A 22,813-nucleotide genomic window follows, 5' to 3' on the forward strand; every position below is an offset into this window, starting at 1 on the left:
CTCGTGAGAAACCCATTAGCCGCGTCGCGACATTTGCCACGGACGAGAAAACGTGAGGGGGGCACGATCTGTAATCTATGGATTATACGCGATTCAAATGAAATTGCTCTATATCTCCGATGAAACGGATCGCTAGCAATGGAAATGGTATCTTCTCTCACGCAGCACGCTGATTGCCTATTAACCTTTGCCAACGATTTTATTCAAACACCTGTTCGCCGATCTAGACGACGGGCGTAATTAGATGAACGCGCGTTCGCGCGGTGATCAACGATTATTTGCCATGTCGGGAGAGCGGAGAGCGAAGGAGAAAAAACGACGATTTGTGGCCATTAGTTTAGGAAAATCAACCAGGTTGCGATCTTTCGCAGACTTTTTCCTCGGCGATCCACAGAGATAATCAGTCCGCGCTCTTAGATGCGAATCTATCCACGTTATCCTTTCCTTCCACCCTATCGCTTCTACCAGGAAAGAGACAGAAAAAAAGATTTCTTCACGACTAGAGCGACTTTATCGCTCGAGTGGTCGCGCGTTGGAATTCAGGAGCTCCCAAATAACTCGGGGCGAGATTATGATCAAAGAGGTTCTCCCCCGTGCGAGATCGTTTAAAGAACTTTCGGGCTCGGCGGAGAGGAGTTTTACGGGAATTACGACTTAGCGCGCTTTATAAGTAAGTAACGACTCTTCGAGGTCGGGACGCGGGGGCGGGAATCGCGGAAATGTAATTTGCCGCCAACGTTCGCGCGAGGACTTAAGGTTTCGCAGCTGCTCCCGACGAATTCGCGCGTACGATATCGCGTCGCTTACGAGGCGAACCTAAGGGAACCCGATAAATGCAAAGCAATAATGACGTCACGTGCACAAGGTAGGTTCATAAGGTCGAGGGCTTCTTGCTTCCCCTATTTTTCGCCCCTATTGCCTGGCTTTTTGTCGGAGTGCGCCACGCCCGCGTATCGCATATGTCCCCTATTATGTTTCTCTATCTCCTTCACAAATCTTGCGCGGTATACGTGTTTTTGTTAGAGTCCTTTTTCCTAGTTTTTTCTATATATATTTACTATACGTTTGCAGGAAAAAAATTGTATTTGTACACAACGTGCGATCTAACTTTTAATTAGTTGGCGGAGTAAGCGCGGATACTTTATCGCGCCCGAAGTGCTTGCGAATTCTACTTATTAAATCCGTGCCGGATTCTATCGCTAAACCAGATTGAAATTATGATTACGGTGTTCGGGAAAGAGTCGCAAGTTTTGTAACGCCACGTTAAGGGCTGGACATTTACAAGGATCGATTCATTTAATCAAAAAGGCTGCTGTTTGGCGTGCGGCCAAATAGGAAAGGCACGAAGTACCAACGTAAGCCCGGAGTATACTTCTTCTCGGGAGAAGGGAAAAGGAGAAGGGCGAGACTTTAATAATTCATCAAGATTTCTATGTAAAATTAGCGCTGTTAGTATTGAATAAATTTCACCGACTGCACCGCGCCATTGTAGCGTCGCCATCGTTCTCTGCATTATTCTAATTAGCTATAGAATGTATACTCGGTACGTGCATAACGTAGCGTAAATAATTGAAAACGCGGAGAGCGAGGTATTTTATGCAGATACGGAGAGACACGAGCGGCCGATTATTTTCGACGATTAACGTAGTCGACAAATACGTCGCATGTAATATTTAATATCAATAATGTTGAAATCGTCTCATCCAAGAAGGTAAACTCCCTCGCATATCGGGAGAGCGCGTAAATAAATGAAGCGATTATTATTCGTCGCTCCCTCTTTGGGAACCGCGAGCTCGCATTATTATTACCCGAGAAATTCCGTTTAAAACAATGAGGGCTATTGCGCGCGACAAATCGCTTGTTGTGCATGCAAATCTCCGTTCATCGTTGAACCTATATTATAGACGGGCAAATAAATACGGCGTATGATATGTCGAATAATCAATAATCGAAGTGGAAATGTCGCGCGATGGAAAAGTCAGTCGAGCCGCGGTTATATTGCACGGTTTCACGTGTATCTCGCGTTTCACGTGGCGCAACGAAATATCGGCTCGCACAACGAATTCTCATCGGAGGAATAGGTAATCAACGCATCGGGAAAAACCTCGGGAGGTTGCATTCGTAACAATGTCAGGGCATCGTGTTTGCACATTCGGTGTTTGATTTATTATTGAAATCAACCTGGTGAGAACAAACATCGTCGCAACGGGCCGCGTAGGATGTAACGAAAAGCAATATTGTTATGTATCTAAATGCAAATTTGTCTGCTTACCTTAATTACTAATCACAAGATGTTCTTGGATAAACGCATTAACATAGTTTCTACATATAATATCGCTTTCCAACGAGTATCGTAAATGTTGACTTGACATACAATCTTATTACGATATAAAAATTGATAATATTATTTAATATTATATAATTTTATAATTATTAAATTACAAGAGAAACGTTTATTATTCTCCAATTATAAAAAAGTATATCCCTAAAAATTAAGTTCCTTGCAGCTTTTATTTTGATTTTATTTTTTCCAACGAGTAGCTCTATCGCCAGAAAAGTTTCGCGGTAAAGTAACGCATTAGTCACTGCTCGTTGAAGCTCGCGAAAAATTTTCGTCGGCAGGTTCCTCGCCGCTAACAGGAAGTTTGACCGATCAGCTAGCTAGCCAGCCGGCCAACCAACCGGCTTCGGGTCGTTCGTTAGCCCGCCAGGACTTTGAAATACCGCGGTTTCCTGTTTTTCTCGCGCTACACATATCGCCTGGCCGCGCCGACTTATTTCGCGTACCCAACCGAACATTGTACACTACACCATTGTGGAAATAGTTTCCGCGTGTTTCTCCTCTCGTTCCTTGTTTTTATTCTTTTTCACCTTTTCATTCCTTTTTTTTATTCGCTTTTTCCCCCCCAGCGCAACACCCTTTCCCTCCCACGTGGCTTTCGCATCTCGCTTTTCAAGGCCGGATATCCTTCTCTTACGACCAGTAGTCATCCAGCAGCCTCGAGTTCGTTCTCTCTTTCTCGTTTTTCCATCGCCGCTGGCTTTTCCTTTCTTTTCCGGCGCTACCGAAGCCGCCGCAGAGCCGCCATTTACGCGAACATCCTCGATAATAAATCCCGTCGAGTGATTTACGAAGTATTTCCCTCACTCGCGAACCGCCTTCGGGACGCGTAGCCCTCGTACAGTTTGAAAATTAATAACGCTGACGGCGGGATGGGCGCTTTAACGAGGCTTTTATGATCTTGCGATTGCGAAATTAAATGTCGTGATTTCGATGACATAATCGTATACTCGTCGATGATTTTAATATGTCTCTTAACGCGAACCGCTTGTTTCTTTATACCTTTTAAATTTTCAAAACGTTTGCAGTCAAAAGTATTATATTTTAGATTATTAATAATTAGTATGATGTAAGATTAATGTGGAAATATATCACGATGATATTTGATAATTTTAATAATTATATAATAACAATTTATATATCAATAATCTAAAAATAAGAGAAATTTTTTAAGAGAATATTATTTTTTTATCAGATATAAAATGCGAGATTACAAAATTCCAAGACTAAATAAAAAGACTTTCTGACAGAGAATTACTTATCAAGTGTGAAATACGTTTTGATGTTATTGACATATACGAATCACCTCATAGAAGAAAGGAGAAGCAACGGAAGGATTAATATCATGCATGTGCTTTTTGTTAAACGTCGTTACGAAATGGAAGAAGTAATATACGAGGCGGAAAATGACGTCGTCTGGCTTTTACGAGCCGGATGCGAGAAAATCGTGATATCAAGGAAGATGACATGATCCTGCATTACAAATAGAAGCCGTCCCGACATTGGTGCGCAAGAGACATAAGCGCAATGGCACGGAAACGAGAAGCTGCAACATGCGATGCGCGGAGCTTCGATGCGAGGAAACTCGTTGAACGATAGAACTTCCGATAGCCAAAACTTTTATTAAAAATTGCCACCACACATTTTGCAACGTCTCTATAATATCAATATCGAAATAATCCCTCATAAGCCTTCTATTTTTAGCAAGCCTAAATTACATTGGATTTTTTCACAAGCAACGCTCGCGTTTTTCTTTCTTCGATCATGAAAAATGTTTACTTCATGATCTAAAAATAAAAACAAATTACATTGTATTATAATTCTATATTTAAAGGGATTGATAAAGTTTATTCAAGTTTAAAGATTAAAGTGCTTAACATTGTAAATTGTAAACTCGAAACAATTATTTTTTCTCATTTTTATTTTAATAACATTTTTATTTAAAGAGCGCATAATTTATTATAATTTCTCCATTCTTTAATATTCACATAATTCAATCTTAGAATAAATCTTACAAGACAATCTTTGTTCGCAAAAATATAGCTTGCTTTTAATCACATTTAATTTAAAAATTATATTTACACACATATTTTTTCCGGGATAAAATTGACTCTAAATTGTACAAAGAATTATAATTAAATTTTGTCAGATAGATCGCGGAGCAACTTTATATATGCATGACAAATAAATCGGTGACAATGAAAAAAAATTTTAAGCAACTCTGGTATCCTTCCTAACTTGTATCAATATACTCGAGATAAAGCGAAGAATCTTTGTGTAACGCCGTGTATGTTTTACCCTGTATAATTCGCAGGATAAAATCACAAGTAGTAAAATCGCGAATCTCCAAATAAAAAGGTGAAAAAGAAACAGAGAAGAGAAAGGAGAACAATACGGTATGGGAGAAAAATACGCCTTTCTCGAGCGGCGTCACGTTCTAACTGCAATCGCGTCGCGGCTTCCCCGAATAGGGCGAACGTGTGCGCCGCCGGGTATACCTGTAAACCTGGGCAAGGCTTCGTCGTCGCGCCCGGATGCGCTACCCACGCGAAGCTTCCGGTTATCTGGAGTCACCGATCGTTACCATGCATTTCCCAGCGAACGTTGAAACCCATTTTTTCGTCTTCTCTCTCTTCCTCCCTCTTTTTATATCTCTTCCTATCTCGCTCCCGTAACCCGCGGCGATATGAACGTGGATGACATCCCGACGGAGGGACGACTGACTGCGCTTTCTCGATTCCCATGGCGCTTTCGTTCTCTTCACGCAGCCGCCGCCGGCAGTAATTGCAGTTTCCTTTTATTTCGAGCTCGAGCTCAACATCCGCGGAATACTACCGCTTTTTACCCGTGCTTTATAAACTTTCCTCCCCCGCGTCTTCTTATAGACCGATATGAAACTCGAGCTGGTGGTTCGCTGCCAACCCCGGCGAAAGAATTTTAAGTTTCCATCCATCCAAGTTGCACTTTCGCGGAATTTCAATATCTTCGCCCGTAATGGACCGTTGCTACACGCACATTACGCTCCATTACGAACACGCGGTTTACCACGAGAAGATCTGTAGGCGCATTCGATGCGACGAATGGCGGCTATAAATATCGGCTCCTAGGAATTTTGCTACGATTTTCAGATATATTCTTGTTTCGAATCATTACCTCGAAAACTCATATATATTTGTGTTTTTCGGTAACGTGAAAAATCAATTTTGAATTTAAATGTATCTAAAAATAAATAAGAAGATAAAAAGATTCGAAGAAAATTGTGCGAACGCCATATTTTTTAACTGCGATCAAAATTTATGAACGTCAATTATTGTCCGGCCATAATTCATGAGAAAAACTTCTCGTAAAGAGATTTTACGAAAGATTTGTTTCGTCCATGCAGCGAATGTACTTGCGTGTCGACGTGATACATGACATAGTTTTTACATTTTTATGAATACGATTATAACGTTTATAACCGTAACATGAAACAAGTGAAAAATTAATAACTTTACGAACAATAACATATCGAGTTCACAATACAAGTACAGTTTAGGTACAGGTAGATATTTGTGTTATGAAGTATAATACTTTGGTACACTTCTTATACTTGCTATTCTTGATAGCAGATTGTTTTTCAGTGGTATTAAAGACTTCCTCTTCAGCTAAAGATTGAATTAAGTATTAAACTTTCTCACGTAGTGCATAACAATCTTTATAAATCATATTTTTTTCAAGAATAAATTTTAGAGAATTTTCAAGAATTAATTTAGCGAGTTTTTAAATAATATAAGAAGATATATATAATTTAGCTGTGGAGAACAAAAATATTACTACATAATATATAATATATAAGTAATTTATAGTACAAATACTTGTTTCACGATTCATATTGACTTTGTTTTTATTACAGATATTTTTCTAAAATAATGAGCCAAAACACGATGTACCTTTTATATATGTTTTAATATTTTTCATTTATATATATTGTCTCTAATATGATAAAAATTATTGATGAAAAAGATAATCGTGTTAGCAACATTTTTTGAAATTTTCAGATACCTTTAGCCTCGTTTAAAAATCTCGTATATATTTGATTTAATATATTTGTTTTAATATTTACGCTAACTTTCAACTATTGATCGATACTTCGCCACAATTCAACGATGCAATATGCACGTGTATACACATGGAGTTGCACAATGTAATTCAGAGTTCGTGTACTTTCATAATTTGTTTTACTGTCAACAATACAAAGTGTAAAGTCACTTGCTATGATACGGCAAACGATTGTGATATATGTGGATGGCGCACATTTAATGCCTCTAATCGTCCTCTATCTTGTTTCATGTCGAATAAAAATTTAATGCTTTATATATCATGACAATTGTAAGTAGATAAAGTAACGTTACTTTGTTCTATAGCAATTGTACTAACTTTACAATCGTCCTACTTTATAATCGACATTCAAACTATGACAACCATGACGCTACGAAATATACAATGACTATATGACAAATGCAACGAGATCAATCTAAAAAAGTTAACCCATTATTAAGACCTCGTTCGATTGTATCTATGATTTATTTCTGTCTATCCAATAAATAACTTGAGAAAATAATTTAAATAAGACTTTCAAAGATATGTGGGTGACATTTTTAAACATGTGTAATAAAATGTTATCCTATTGAATGACAGATAAAATGATTTTAAAAGTTTAAAAAATAATCGCAAAAGTTGCTGCATTATAGTAAAAATAAATTGAAATTCGGTATATACAGAATCGTATAAAACAATCAAAATCTCTATACAAAGTACGGTTTCAATATTGGCTTGTAAATATTTTTTTATTTCTGAGTTTTTTGTTTCGCAAAACAAAGCGCGCGTTTTCACACAAATTTTTCGAGGCGAGAAATTATAATAAATAAAATAATTTTATTTCTGACTATATACCTTTTTCTACACGAATCAAATTGTCCGCCTTCCTCCCACCCCCTTGCATTCAATTCCGGACGGAACAACAAATCTCCGAACAGAACTCCCAAATTTTCAACATACACGGCATTACACATTTGTGTGCGCGCGATACACACGACGGGGGAAAGGGGAGGGGGAGGGGGAGGGAAATGTCCATCGCGCTGGTTCCTGATATACACGGAAATTCGTGTGCAGTGACAGCGGGGGAGAGGAGGGCCATGGGGGAAGGGTGCATACAGCGGCTTTGATTTTCAGCCCACGATACGCTACTGCCAATTATTCGGCGTACACGTTGGCCCATTGTGAATCTGTCGAGAGACGGCGGTCGATTACTGCATCCGAAGTGGAGCCGTTATGTCAATTTGCATAATGCATCGATTAAATAAACGGGTTGCGCGGTCCTGTCCGATGTCGTAGAGCACGAGTGGTGTGGCGGACGCTCGCGTCCGCGCCGCCGTCCGCAAAACAACTATTGACAGGTCGGCGAATTCTCGACGCCGTTCACGTTCCGTGCGTATGTCAAAATTAATGCACGCCCGCGCCCTTCCCCTCCCCTCCCTTCTCTTTCCTTCCCACTCTCGCTCGTTCGCTCTTCTTTTACCTGGCCGCGCGCGTAGAAGCGCGACACGCACCGTAACCATCATGAGGTTGTCGCCGATGTCATTACGATGTAACGCCAACTCTTGTCCTTTGCGATTAATTAGGGACACGATTGCGTCGCGCCTGATATTTCCCCTGTATCCTTTTATGCGAGCGCTATAAATCAGAACGCATCATTTGTCGGCCATTTCGCGCATCGGCCTGTATCATGCCCAAATACACGAATTACACCGAATAAATTCTCGTTTTGCTCGATTTAGTTTCGCGTTTAATGCGCTATTTGTCCAAGCCGCTGTTGCATGATAATTGCGGCATGACCCGGCGACATGTTCCGTCGATGCAATAATTCCAGACGACATTGGCAAACTGTCGCAAATCGTACAATTATTGTTTGCCGGTTTATCGACATGTACGATATAGTTTATATATGTATATTCCGAGAAATCTATATATAATAACGAAGCGATATTTTTTGCATATCAAATATAAAAAAGATAATAATTTTCTTTGGCGGAAAAATTCAATAATTTAAAATATATATTTTTCTTTGCTTAAAAACTGCATTCAAGAGGAAATAAAATAATAATTTACTTGTTTCATCTTTAATTAATTCATGCTATTTCTCGTCTATTTTTCATTTGATACAAAATATCACTGCAATTTTTTTTTCTAGAAGTCACAAAACAATCGCTGCAACTAACTTTGTTAATTAATTTAATTATCGCCATTTGTTCAAGCTTATAGTACTTGTCAATGTTTTGCTCGACTACTGGATAGTTGACAGTGATGAAGAGAAAATGTTTTATTTGTCATATAACTATGTGCGTATAATATTTATTTCAATATTTGCTCGTGTTATCTGGTATTACAAGAAACATTTAATCAAACAATAACTAATGTATATAAAATTTATATATATTTTAAATATTTCAAAATCAAATTTGACTTTTAAATTTTCTTAATGAGAGCCTAATTAGGCATCAAATGATCCCAAACATCAATAATTACCTTTGAATAATAATAAATGAATTTTATTTTTTATGTCACTAAATATTGAAAAAAGATTAAAAATATCCCAATTATAAATTCAAAGCTATTTTTTTAACAAACGTGTGTTCAAGTTTTCAAAAATAGTTTGTCGAAATCGATTTTTGTAAATAAAAGTCGATTTTATCAGAAGAGATTAATCATCTATCATTGATAGACCTGGACTATTACATCACCTGACCTATCTACTGTTTCATTACTTTAGGTTGCGATATAAAAATCGATACAAGCATCGATATAAATGATCCTAATGCAAGCGCATAAATATTTTCACTATGCTGAAAGCAGGGAAATATTGCAAGCGTAAACATTTTCTCTCCGTTTCCCCCGAAGAGCAACGTAGATTACTTAGCCTTAAACGTACCGGCGTATATAACCGATAACTTTGAAGAAACATAAACTGAAAGAAGAAACCTTGTAACAAGAGAATAAAGGTATCTTTTCCGATCCAAACCAATTATTTGTTCCCCATTAGTGAACGCAAACAAACGGGCGAGATAAACTTCTCCGCCCCCTCCCTCTTCCCTCTCCTTCCTCTCACAATTACACATTATTCTTTATTCCTTTCTGCGAGGAAACTTGCAATCACTTACGTGGCTCATCGACGTCGCCGAGCAGAACTTCCGCTACGACGAACCGGGCCAGCAAGCTCATCAGCAGAAGCATCCTCTTCATTGTAAGCGAAATGAATCCTTGCTCCTGCAGCTCTTCGTGCAGATATCGTCCTCCTTGAATTCCGTGCTTAAGTGGGAGACCCCGACGTGGCTTGATAAGTTTCAGTAAGACGAATCTTCGGAGAGATTCGTCAGGTTGCACGAGACGCGGTCGATTTTAACGGACGCATCTCATCGCGAGACGTGGAAGACGTGGATCCGTCATCATCGATCTGACCCCGACGATTCAGTTCTCCAGGCGGTTGAATTTCCCGAAGCGATCTCCGATAAAACGTCCGATATACACTTTTAACTAGCGATAACTAGCGATGAAGATGAGAGTATGACCTGACTGCGCTTTGAGAGAAGGCTTAAGTGCAGTTGACGGAGCACGCAAAGTATCCTGTCTACGCCAAGGTAGGCTCTCGATGTAAAACTGCGGATTATAAGTAAGTCGCGTAACTCCTTAAGGGCTTCGTGAGGTTACGAGCGTTATTTATGTACGCAGACTTCAACGTCATCTCTAATGGGGTTACTCGATCGAGTAATTGTACATACTCCGCACATACACAGTCTATTGGCGTTCACTTTATACACCACTAAGCCTCACACGCGCGAATGACCCGTTCTGCTCCTCCGTCATCGTCCGACAATAATGACGTAATGATGTTTTCGAGAAACGTGGGACGGAAAAATCGATAAGTGTTAAATGGACTTCGTTTGCGCGACAACATCGAGGGTTAAAAGGTACTATTAGGAGTTATCGCCGTCGTACTTTGTACACGAAAACATTTTGAATTACACTGATGTATCGCTTACTCTTTTCGTTATGCATCTTTCATCCCCCGCAAAATTCACAGGGTTTTTCAGACGATACGAGAATTTTGACAGAAAACGCCGAGGCGTTCGCATCTCCAATTACTTGACTCTATTGGACAGATTTATCAACCCGACGAGATTTCAGGTACACGAATGAAGATTATCGATCGCCAGAAACGAATTATTGATCGCTGTTTATAACATCTATTCGTTCACAAAAATACGTTTTATTTCTTTAGGAAAGTGTTTAATCGCCGGGTGATTTCTTTAGCCGGATCACACTTGATCAGTGGCCCCGACGGTGTCAAATTCGTGCCAAGTTTCTTCCGGATGCGCGCAACATGAGGGTGGTGTGCCTCCCTGTCCGAGAGGATCACTCACACGAGTACACTTGTCACCGTGGGTCGCGATATGATCGATCACCCGCGCATGTTAGGGTGCCGATGATCGGATCGGATCGAAATCATGGCCGTCAGTAATGTCCAACCGATCTCTCGGGATACGCGAGCCCCTGCCAGAGGTGGAAGGCGCGCTCACTGCTGCGTTGCGGCAGGCCTACTGACGGAGCCGACGGAGCTTTCGGGTTGCCTCGGCGCGAATCGGGCGAGTCCGTTACCCTCCGGCCGCTTAAAGCACCCGCCGATCACTTTTCACCCCCGTCATTCCCGCGCCCGGCCACGTCCTACTCTATACTACTGCATCGCGCGCATCCCCCGAACGCTCCGCGGAATCGGTGAACGTTAGAAAACGACCGTACTGTCGCTGAAAACGCTGAGACCGCGAACAATACAGAACAAAGAAACGCGAGACATTTTAGCTTGCGTAGCTCGGGAGATGTGAGGAAAAAGATGATTTCGGAGGTGTAATCCTCGTCTGCTAACGCGATCAGCGAATGGAGAAGGTGTGTAATTGTACATGAAAAATTATAATTTTAATTAATTAATTTTAATATTTTAATTTTAATTAATTAATTTCTTTTTTCTTCTCTTTTTGTCAACATCCAGATTTGTGAATCGATATCACCTCAAAAGTGATATTTGATTAATCTCTGAATGCAAAGATACTACGAGCAATTCTTTTTATTAATTAATAATAAATAAAAAAAGAGTTGAAACACATATAAATGTGAATGTATATATACTACATGACATACAGAAGACATTTTGAAAGCATCTTGTAAAATTTCTTATGTTTTACATAAAATTATAATTGTTAGCATCATCAAAATGACAGTTCTCCAATGTCTGATCAATCATATCCACAACTACTTTGTTGCTCATTGCCTCTATTTTCTTCTTTTTTTTTGTCCTTTTTCTTTTCTTTCTCTTTCTCTCCCTTTTTCTTCTTCTTTTTCTTTCTTCCTCAATCGATTAAAACTATACTACACAAGTTTCAGAAAAAAATAAAATACTAAAAGAAAATACTAAAGAAATGCATTTGTCTGAATACTTAAACGTAACGAAATATTAAGTTGATAAGAACAAATTATTATATAATATATCAACGAAAATTCAGAATATATATTATATGTATAATATAAGATATATGTACAAGATATATATATATATATATATATATATATATATATGCACACTCACAGATTCTTGTTTTTCAATTTTCCTGGCAATTAATCCTTCATATCCACGCATCCCGACATACTACGCGTAGCTTTTTACATGCGCTTTGTATTGCAACGAAATACAACAATTCAAGAAAAATGACAACTGCCAATGCATAAAAGCGCGAGTATTAAAAGCTAAAAATTGAATTACAGAACAAGCCGGATTTAATTCGTGCACCCTGCGGGCAGTGAAAGTGATTTACGTGTACGTTGGCTAACCAAAAAAATCACACATGTGTACACGCCGGAAACGCATTGCATCGACATGGACATTTCAAATTCGAGAATATAACTGGAAAAATATAAAATGTTAACTCCTCGTCAGCTGCCTCCCTCCTCTTTTTCTCTCTCTTTCTCTCTTTTAGCTTTATTTAAAAATTTCACAAAATCTGCATCACACTGAAAATAAATCTAAAATGTTTCAACTGGAACTGTTTGAAAAATGCTTTTGCGTGTGTCACAGGTAGATGTCTCAAAATGTATCTTTTCCAATAATAATCCTGTAATTTTTCAATTCCATACATGACTATTTATAATCAATTTCGTACATTACTTATACACGAGACACATATCGAATAAGCATACTAGCGTTATAAATTAATTATTAATTATAATAAACTCACGTTTATTATAATTATGATGTATTTACTAAAAGCGCAGGTGCACAATAAAGTACTCTAAACAAGTTTATTGCTTCCGCAACAAGTTTCCAGACATTGTAGAAAGATGATGTTCGAGATATTACACTTAACCGAATGAGAAATACTTGAAAATATCATCTTAATATTACAATAAAATATCATCCTTTATCTCATATATACATATCATTCTCAATAAAACGTGTACGATTAAAAGCATTTTAATTATTTCACCGAATAAAAAATCATAAAAGATAGAAAAGAAAAAATATAAATATAAATGTAAAATTAAATATAAATATAAATGTAAAAAAAATATAAATATAAATCAATTTTTAAAATTTTTTATTTTGTAATTTTTCACGATGTCAATTTTACCTTTGTTTTAATGTTGATTTTTAGCATTCATATATTTATCCTCTCCCTCAATACACTTGCAATATTTGTAAATATTAAATTATTCGAAAGAAAGTCTCCTTTATCTTATATATATGTTTATGGAAATGAAATAATTGTATCAAGCGAAAAATATCTTGAAAACGAAACGGAGAATTTTTCAATATATTTACTGATTCAATTCCTGAAGCCATCTCCGAATAGCCAGATAGTGCATCAGATTCACTGATTCAATACCGTTCTTTCTAAATCGCTCGAAATCCAAGACTCTCGGGTCAGGATAGATGTTAGGATCGAGATGAACTGGATCCACCGGTATTCATATCTGCTATCCCTTCGAAATATATTTTCGTTCTCTCCCTCATTCTGCGCAAACAATGGTATTAAAATATTAAAAAAAATAAATATTTATAAAAAATAATCTGTATAGTTATATAATAGCCACACATATATATGATTTTTGCAAGTAAATTTTGTGCGTGTATGTATAATATTTCTGTACAAATAAAATTCTCCAACTGTTAACATCCAGTTTCTCGTGAGGAGACCTATAGTACATCGAAATTCGCCACATTTCGCTAACATTGTTTTGCTTTTTGTATTCTATGAAATGCGTGAATAATTATGAACTCGATTACGTTATGATTATTTATCAAATATTCGAAATGCTTAAGGTATCCCTCTCTAGTTATATTTCTAATCATGATTTTCAAATCAAAACAGAAAAGGTTAATTTGTAAAATTAATTGTTTTTCTCTTTCATGACATTTACATCTTAATGTTGGAAGTATACAACTTGATCGATAGTGAAGTTAGATGTCAGATCTTGCACTCGATGATCTTGTCTTTGAGCATTATCTTGTTCAGATACCTCTCGAAGTGCTCGGAACAGTTCAGCAACAAGTGAAACATGTCCTTCAACTTCCCGGACGTGAAGATGGGCGAGAATCGCGTTCTTAATGGTCGCCATCTAACAGAGTCGATCTTGAAGAGGTGCAATGGACAGGGGTTCGACCTATAAATTATGCATCAGTGTATCAGAAAACGGGAATTACGTTACAAAGTTTCTTCTCAGAGTTTCCGTGTGATCAACGCCTACCCTGAAACTTATATACCAATCGAACTTCATGTTAGAGAAGAAGAAGAAGGAGAGATAAATATATATTTTTTTATTTTTGGTATATATTTTTTAATATATTTTTAATATATTTTTTTATTTATATAAAATAATTTTTTTTAATTTTAATGAGAAAGAAAGAGATATCTTCCTAAGAGAGTGTAATCCTATTGCATTTATGACATCTAGGAAATAGAATATGAGCTTATTGCACTTATGATAGAGGTGCTCTTGAAGCTGAATTACGCGTCCAGTGAATGCAACTATGAAAATTAGGTCAAAAATTACAACTAATTCCCATCTCTTTTTACATTTTAAATAATTTAAATAAATATAAAAGTTATTTCGAAATAAATGTAGTATGAATATATTTTGACGCATATGCACTGTAATCCGTTTATTTATTATAAGATTTTATTAATTTCAAAATAAAAGTTTATTTTTTTCATAATTTTCCCACTGTTGCACTCTTCGCGCGAATGAAATAAAAATATTGCTTTAAAATATCCGTTTATTATATGACGTGAAAAGATTATATAGCATCCTGCCGCGATTGATCAATTCCACGAACGCATTTACAATAGCACAGTGTTCTGTTCAACGCAAAACAAATCAAGATGCAAAACCTTGAAATGAGAGACACATATGCATAATTCATAAATCAAAAGAGTTCTATCTATTTTGAAAAGATAGGAAAGAAAGAAAAATGACAATATTTTTCGCGAGATCTCGTTGATGTGTCCATATATCCCGCGTTAATATGTAAAAAATATCCGGCTGCTCTCTTTCTCTCTTGCTCTCTCTTCCTTTTTCTCTCTCGAGGAAACTCTCTATCGGCATTTTACGAATTTATTTCCTCTGTACGGTAGATACACATATTAAATGGATTTCGAAAATTCATTTACCGTTTTGATCTAGCCGCGCATTTCAATTATATGTTTACTTTTTGTCGACAGCATACGCCTTTCTATTGAACCCCGCGCGCGCATTCGACCTGGTAAAGTCGTGGGAACGGATGCGGTACGCGGCACAATTGAATTAATCTCGATCGAACAACGCGACCTCCGAAATGAAACAGGAAATCACGTTATCGCACGTGGCAGCGCACAAGCATGTGCTGCGAAACAAGCGGGTCTCATTAGTTGTTATTGTTCGATAGTAATTAGCAACAAAACTGTTGTTGCTGAATATGGGGCGTTATCGCAATTATATTGCCTACAAAATCATCGTAATCATTCGGATCGTGCGAGAGAAGGGTACGGGAACAAATGGGGACTATTGAAGCCGTCATTTTATTTGTCCCCTTTCGTTTCTCGACACGTGTTGCTTTAATTACGAAACTGCAACGTGTCAAAAAGAATCGAATATTTTCAAAATTACTGAATTATTCTCAATCACGTATAGTCCTTTGAATATTTTTCAAATCGAATTCTTGTATTGTTTTTTATTTATATTTCGCCTGTATACAGTTTGCTCGAAGCAAGCGTAAAGTCGAGCGTAGAAAGCTTTCACGCTGAATCGTCCATGGTGAGATGGAGAGCCAAATTGCGTCTTCTTTCGAGATTCATCCGGTCGAAGATTTGAATCAGGTTAGCCTGCTCGAGACGGAGAGCCCGTCTTAATTCCTGCAGCTTCCACCCCGCTTCAATCTGCTTCTCGGCTATTTGCTTCTGCAAGGCGGCGATCCTCCGGTTTAAAGCGTCGTAATCCGCTTGCAGCGGATCGCTGTCGTAGTCCCAATTAATCGCTGATCGATCGTATGCCGCAGGACCGCTGTCTTGTTGCACCATGTTTGAAGTCAATAGACAAATCTTGTCATGCAATTCGGCCAATTGCGTCAGCGTCAAAGACTGAAAGATGCGAAACGAATCGTTCGCGTTTTAGAAAATTATACCCTAAGAATATTCTCATATATCTTGCTACTGATTATTGTGTATATACGCGAGAAGAATCGACACGAGATTTAATAGGTATAAAGGAAGGGATTAAAGACGAAATTAGCAAAATGAACTCTCATCACTACGCACGTACCTTCAACCAAGATTCAGGGTCAAAAGCTGCAAGCTCATCGCCATTATCCGCACCTGCAACCTTGGTAACTTCTACACCAAGCTCCTAGAAACGATTCATTTCTCGCGTTAATATGTGCACAAGGAAATTTCGAGTTACCCTCTTGATAAATCATCAAATAGAGCCACGTATATTAAACTAATGCTTTTATTATTCTCACCGACAGTTGTTTTATGTAATTTTCATTGTCTCTCTTGCATTGGTTAAGCAGTTCCAATAATCTATCAATGCTTTGCACTTCGATTTCCGCCAGATAAATATTCTCGGACAATTTCTGAGACTCTTTGAACAATTCTATGATGGAAGGCACCGTCCAGCGCGTGATCTCCAAGTCATCGTCCAACGTCGCTGCCATTACAGGTTTCGTAGGAATTTTACCGTCTATATAGTGTATGTAATCACGTACACGTTGCACGGCTATAGCGAAAAAAAATACGAATAATCTTGTAGAGATTACATAATAAGATTTTATTTACATTTCATAATCCCATCTTATATAAAATTTTGTTGAATGTGCCATCAAATTATACAATTTTTATCAACATTGTATGGTTAATGACTAAATATGTAATAAATATGTAATAAATGAAATATAATGATTTAATGTTGCAAAATATTGTTTTCAAATATTACAAATTTATGGAAATGTTCAGTTTATTAAGATATTAGTCCGACTCTCTCATTAAGAGCTATGAATAAGCAAATACGCAATACGATAAAAACTGTCGGGTGGCAAAACAGTTGGAAAGTTTTTATGCAAGTTTTACCGTCATATTGCTTTTCAATCTGCTTCTTTAGTAATTCATTCGCCTTAACGAAGTCGCCGCATTCATCCGGTTTAATCACGCCAGCTTCTGGAATTATAAAGATGTCTTCTTTTTAAATGCGAACGCGACCGACGAATTTAATGGCGAGAAAAAGGCTCGTCGAAAACCGCGAATGAATGAAACGTATTACACGACTAAATTATGCCCATTGATTTAAATAGCTACGCGATAAAAATGATGAATATATAATTATCTATAAGCATGCTATGTACAATCTTTGGTATTAATATATCAAAAAAATTCGTATACACAAACCTTCAATAGGAGAAACGAAAGATTTCAATAATCTGATGTTTTCATTTCGTAAATTGTCAAGCTGTTTATTCAATTGCTTATTCTCTGCTTGACAACGATCTAATTCGGATCTCAAATTTGCATTTTCGGCGAATAATTTACGGATTTGATCCATCGATCCATCGAATTCCTCATCTGGTCGCTCAGGATAAACCGTTATCTCACTTGGCTGAACTTTAAATTGATTTAGTTCTAATTTAAGATCATTATTGACAATTTTTAAATTATCATTCTCTTCTTTCGCGCGTATCAAATCTTCTCTCGTTTCTTCTATTTCAATTGTCAATTTCTCTAATTCTTCTCTTAACTTGTCGATATCGTTAATATCTTTTGCAAAGTCCCCTTTGGATTTCTCGACATCTTCTTTTAATTTATCGATATGACTTTGCGCTCTTCTCAGATTATCTTCCAATTCCTCTTTTTCCATTGTCAATTTTTCTAAATCTTGCTGTGTTTTTTCACGTTCTATTAGTGACCTTGCCATATCATCTTTTACTTTATCCAACTCGATCCAAGCGTTATTCAACTTGGCACTCGTGTCCCTATTTTCGTCTTGTAATCTGCTACATTCCCTCGTCAATTTGTCGTTTTCAATCTCGGATTTTCTCAAATCCGCCTGTAACACCAGCACTTGATCTTCCAAAGCAGCCGACTCGATCGTTAACCGCTCGTTGTCCGCTCGGCATCTATTTAGATCATCCCGCAAATGAGCCAAAGCGCCTTTTAAGGCATCCAATTCCTTCAAGGCAGCGCTTCTGCCTGTTTTCTCTGCATTCAAATCCTTAACTAAGTCATCGATTTGTGCTCGTGCGTCATCAGCATGGGCCTTTGAAATCGCAGCCTGAACTTTCGCGTCGTTCACCTCCTTTTCGAGTCTCTCCTTCTCTCTCTCTTTTTCAGTCGATAAGTCAACGAGCTGTCCTTCCAGAAATTTAATCTTCGTTTCGGCATCGCCGAGTATTTTCTTCAACTCATCGATCTCTTCCTTTAACTTGCCGTTCTGATTCTCAGACTTATCGAGATCGCTCTTCGCTATTGTTAAATCGAACTTGAAGGAATCGAGTTCTGTCGTTATTTTAGTATTTTCGGTCCTCAAAGCGGCATTTTCGTACTTCAATCTAACATATCGTTTATTCACGTCGTTCAATTCCTTTTTTAAGCTCTCGTTTTCCATGCGCGTTTTATCCAATTCTGCCTTCAGCACTGATAATTCCCCGCTTAAAACGATCATCTCTTTCTCAGCAGCTTCTTTAGCAGCTTTATTCGATATAATTTCTTTACCTAATCTATCCACTTCCATTCGTAAACTGCCCAATTCGTTCAAAAGCGATTCCTTCTCTTCTAATAATGCGGCCACGTGATATTGTAACTTGTTCATCTTATCCTGCGCATCAATTGATGATTCTCTTAAATTCTCTACTTCATCATTCAGCTTGTCGTATGTTAGTTTAAATGCATCAAAATTTTTCTCCAGCTTTTCCATATCCGCTTTTAATCTATCGTTTTCCGATTGGCTAGTAGATAAATCTGACCTAATTTGTTCCGATAATACCTGTTCAGTTGTCAGATTTGATGTCAAAGTTCTGATTTCAGCTTTCTGTCTATCATTCTCGTCTTTTTGCTTACTATACTCTTCCTCACATTTCTGTCGTTCTTTTATTAAATTCATGTTTTTCAATTTCAAATCATCAATTTCGGACATAATTTTTGTTGATTCATTTCTCAATTCGTTGTTTTCAGCTGCCAATGTATTTATTTTCGATTTTAATGCATCATTATCAACTCTCAAAGCTAATATTTCATTTTTCACGTTTTCAAGTTCCATTTTTAACGTTGATACTTGACGCGACAGATTATCTTCTTTGCCTCTCATCTTATCGTTCTCGACTCTTAATTTAGTCAATTCAATTTTTAATGCTTCGAGTTCTTCTTTCAATGCAATGACTTCGTCGCTGACTTTCGCCAATTCTTCCATAGCCTCTTTTTTAGCAGATTTTTCAGCGAGTGAAGTCAGATTTAGTCTTTCCAGTTGATTTTTAAGCTCTGTAATTTCTCCTTCGAGCTTAACCTTTTCATTCTTAAGATTAGTTATATCCTCCTCTAATGATTGTCGCTCAACCTATGAATTTCAAAATAATTATTATCAAAAATAAAAAGTTAGACGCAAGGAATATGAATTATAATTAATTCTACCTTGCAAACGTTTAAATCTTCCTTTGTCTTTTCACTCTCGATAGATAGTTTATCTATATCCATTTTGAGTTTGCAATTCTCTATTTTCCAATATTCTATATCTTCTTCCGATTTAGATATCTTCGATTGGAGATCAAATATTTTTGGTCTTAAATTATTAATCTCGCTCGTCATTTCAGCATTCGTAACTTTTAGATTTGATAATTCTTCGCCCAGATTCAGCAATTCATTTTTGAGAGCATTTCTTTCTTCTTTTAGGGCATGATTTTGCACTTTTAATTCATCGATCTTCGAGATCAAATTTTTCATTTCATTTTTCAATGCTGTTAACTCTTCCTGAATGTCTCGTTTAGCAGCAGTTTCTGCACTAAGATCTAGTTTTAGTTTGTTGATTTTGTTTTGCAAAGCGTTGATCTCGTCTTGTACCTCATCCTTATCAGTCTGTAAACTAGCGATCTGAGACTCGAGCAACTTAACCCGATTTTCAGCGTCCTCAAGTTGTTTTCTTAATTTATTTACTTCATCCGTCGATAAATTTACTTGTTCCTTCATTTTGCTTACCTTTGTCTTTAGTTTATCATTTTCATCTTTGTAGTTATCCATTTCCGCTTTAATAGCTTTATTGTTTTCTGCCATTTGGTAAATGTCTATCCTTAGTTGTTCATTTACAACTTTCGTCTCCTTCAATTCATTATTTAGTCCAGCCGTTTCCTTCCGCAAATCTACAACTTCGTTATTTACTCTTATTAATTCGTTATTTGAATCATCTATCTCCTTCCTCAGATTTTCTATTTCAAATAATAATTTTGTTAACTCTTCCTTCCCATCATCTGCTTCTTGTAACAATTTTCTGTTTTCCAACTTTAATTTTGCTACTTCGCTTTGTAGAGCATTAAAATCTGAGAATAACTTATTATTATTTACATTAGCCTTCTCCAATTCTTCCGTAAGAACTTCATTCTTCACTTTAAACTCATCCAATTGTTTCTTTGCATCAACTAACGTTGAATCTGTCTTAGACAAATCATCTTTAAGAAGAATATTTTCAGATTTTAAGTTGTCTCTTTCGGCTGTCAAATTGTCCTTTTCGGCTGTAATCACAAGATTTTCATCTTTTAGTTTATCGCTATCAATCTTCAATCTATCCATCTCTTCCAGTAATCTATCGAGACCGTCTTTTAATGCAGCTCTTTCGGATTTTAACTGCTCTGTCTCCGCCACTCGTTTCTCTAACTCATCCTGTAAATGTTTATTCTCAGATAATAATTGATTAACCTCCATCTTAACATTATTATTTTCGTCTTTCGCAGATTCTAATTCCTTAATCATATTATCAAGATTGTTTTTCAAGGCAACATTTTCTTCTTTACGTTCATTAGTCTCCAATTGAACATTTTCCAATGCCTTCTTCAAGAATTCATTCTCAGTCTCGAGACTATGCAAATTGTCTCTCGCACCCCCCAGCTCCTTTTGCGCCACTTGAAATTTTTCTTCCTGGAGACGCAGGTTAACATTCAACTTATCGATCTCGTTTCTTAACTCGTTATTTTCATCTCCCGTTCTTTTCAATTTCTCTTGTGTTTCTCGTACTTCTATATCTAATGACGCATTCTTAGTACTTAATTCATCGCATTCGGATTTTATTGTTTCAATATGCTTCCTCAGGGATTCACTTTCATTGTTTAATTTATTTATTTGATCATTTCTCTCCGACACAATGTTCTGTAGCTTCCCTAATTCATCGAGAAATTTCTTTTTCTCTATCTCGAGATTATACAGTTGAAACCTCATATCTTCGATCTCGTTTTGCAACTTGCTCACAACCAGTTCAGATTGCCCCAGGCTGCTAAGAAGCTCCATAATCTGCAAGCAAACGTCCAATTGTCATAAACTGTTGCGAATTAAACGTGTAAAACATCCGCAACTTTTGCGTGATTGATCGCAAGTATCTCTGCACGCATAGATAAATAAAGTGAGATACCTTATCGTCAGGTTCCTCTTTTTTTATCTCAATCTCCTCCTCCGCGTCTTTACGACTGACGGTCACCTGATCCATATCTAATGCCAATGCGGAAGCTTTTTGCTCTTCAAGTTCGCTCTTTAGAGCCTCTGCGTAAGCCGTTTTCTCGTCTAAATGCATTTTCAATTCGCCCAGAAGCTCTTCGCAATTCTGAAGGCGGCTCAGTAACGTCGATCTCTCTGTATCTATCTCTTCTTTATCTATAGATGGAGGAGCGATACTGTCTTCTAAGATCGGTACATCAACCTCCCTGATCGAACGACGCATTTGCATTAACTCGGCTTGCAGACGCTCGTTCTCTGTTCGTAGATTTTCGTAGCTTTCTGAGAGATCCACCGTCTGCATTGATCTTTCGACAATTACGGGTAGTACCTGTTGATCGGCTTTCTGACCATCTTTCATTAACTCGCGAAGCTTTGCCCTCAAACGGTTTAATGCCGCGCAGGAAGTATCCTCCTCGGCTTCCGCCAGTTTCAACTTAAAATGCGATATCGTATCTCGCATTCTGTTGAAATATTAACAATTTATACATCATTATATTCTGCATTTAATGAAGATTGATAGTTTTCAAAGGAAATGTGAAACGAGCAAATAAACTATGATTAATCTTCTTTCAAAGCTATATAACTTTATAAGGTACGAAACAAAAAGAGCTCTTAGCCATTAATTTCTGAGCTATTAATTGATAATAAATTCATAGACCGCAGCGTTTTTTCTTATTGTGCAATGAAGAAGAAACTTTTCTATTAGAACGATGCGTGAAAAGACGCATTGCTGTCTTGACGAAGTCTCATATTCAATTAGCACTAGTACCGTTTCTTTTCGGCAGCGAAACGATCTCTCAGCGCTGCTATTTTCTCCCTCATGTATTTAACTTTCTCGCAGGGATCGTCGCAGCAATCTCGTTCGGCGAGGCTCTCCTCGAGGTTACAAACTTTTTCAGCCAGTTCCTCATTTGCATTTTGCAGTCTTTCGTTTTCCTCGCGATAATGCACGAGCAAGGGATCGGGACCAAATATTCCGTCGGGTTTCCCACCTACATGAAAATTACTTGACCGCTCGAAATATACATACATATATATATATATATATATATATATATATATATATATGTATGTATATTCGTAATCCTCTTTTATGCGGTTAAAAAGAACAGAGTCTCTCTCTTGCGGTGCGCTATGCATGCCGATTCCGCAGACTTAAGAGCAAAGAACAAGAATG

The 22,813-nt window shown here is 37.3% G+C and overlaps 2 protein-coding genes across 2 annotated transcripts in view; both read right to left on the minus strand.

Annotated features, from left to right (window-relative positions):
• LOC105259443 (hemicentin-1) overlaps nt 1-10,960 on the minus strand; it is a 28,896-nt gene extending 17,936 nt beyond the window's left edge. The window contains exon 1 of the mRNA XM_011271375.3: nt 9,538-10,960. Coding sequence (XP_011269677.1) covers nt 9,538-9,619 — 82 coding nt within the window. The 5' untranslated portion in view covers nt 9,620-10,960. The remainder of the gene's footprint in view (nt 1-9,537) is intronic.
• Nucleotides 10,961-15,144: 4,184 nt separating this feature from the next.
• LOC105259470 (putative leucine-rich repeat-containing protein DDB_G0290503) lies at nt 15,145-22,668 on the minus strand. The gene is made up of 9 exons (XM_025413059.1): nt 22,406-22,668; nt 21,554-22,097; nt 19,573-21,435; nt 19,402-19,498; nt 17,341-18,834; nt 17,026-17,112; nt 16,419-16,675; nt 16,220-16,303; nt 15,145-16,038 (listed from the first exon to the last, which is right to left on the minus strand). Exons 1-9 carry the CDS (start codon nt 22,666-22,668, stop codon nt 15,697-15,699), a joined length of 5,031 nt encoding a protein of 1,676 aa, XP_025268844.1. The 3' UTR covers nt 15,145-15,696.
• Nucleotides 22,669-22,813: the final 145 nt, after the last annotated feature.

The sequence above is a fragment of the Camponotus floridanus genome, unplaced genomic scaffold (genome assembly GCF_003227725.1).
Source record: "Camponotus floridanus strain SB8 unplaced genomic scaffold, Cflo_v7.5 scaffold6, whole genome shotgun sequence".
Taxonomy (NCBI): domain Eukaryota; kingdom Metazoa; phylum Arthropoda; class Insecta; order Hymenoptera; family Formicidae; genus Camponotus; species Camponotus floridanus.

Bases quoted from the DNA above. Each gene is read 5' to 3' on its own strand.
- LOC105259470 (XM_025413059.1), bottom strand. From the start codon at position 22,668: ATGTATGTATATTTCGAGCGGTCAAGTAATTTTCATGTAGGTGGGAAA. The intron at 18,835-19,401 runs GACTAAATCTGA...AAAATTTTGATG, and splicing joins GCTTAAAAATCAACTGGAAA to CATTTAAACTAACATACGAC. The intron at 17,113-17,340 runs GTTTGTGTATAC...TTATAATTCCAG, and splicing joins TTTCGTTTCTCCTATTGAAG to AAGCTGGCGTGATTAAACCG.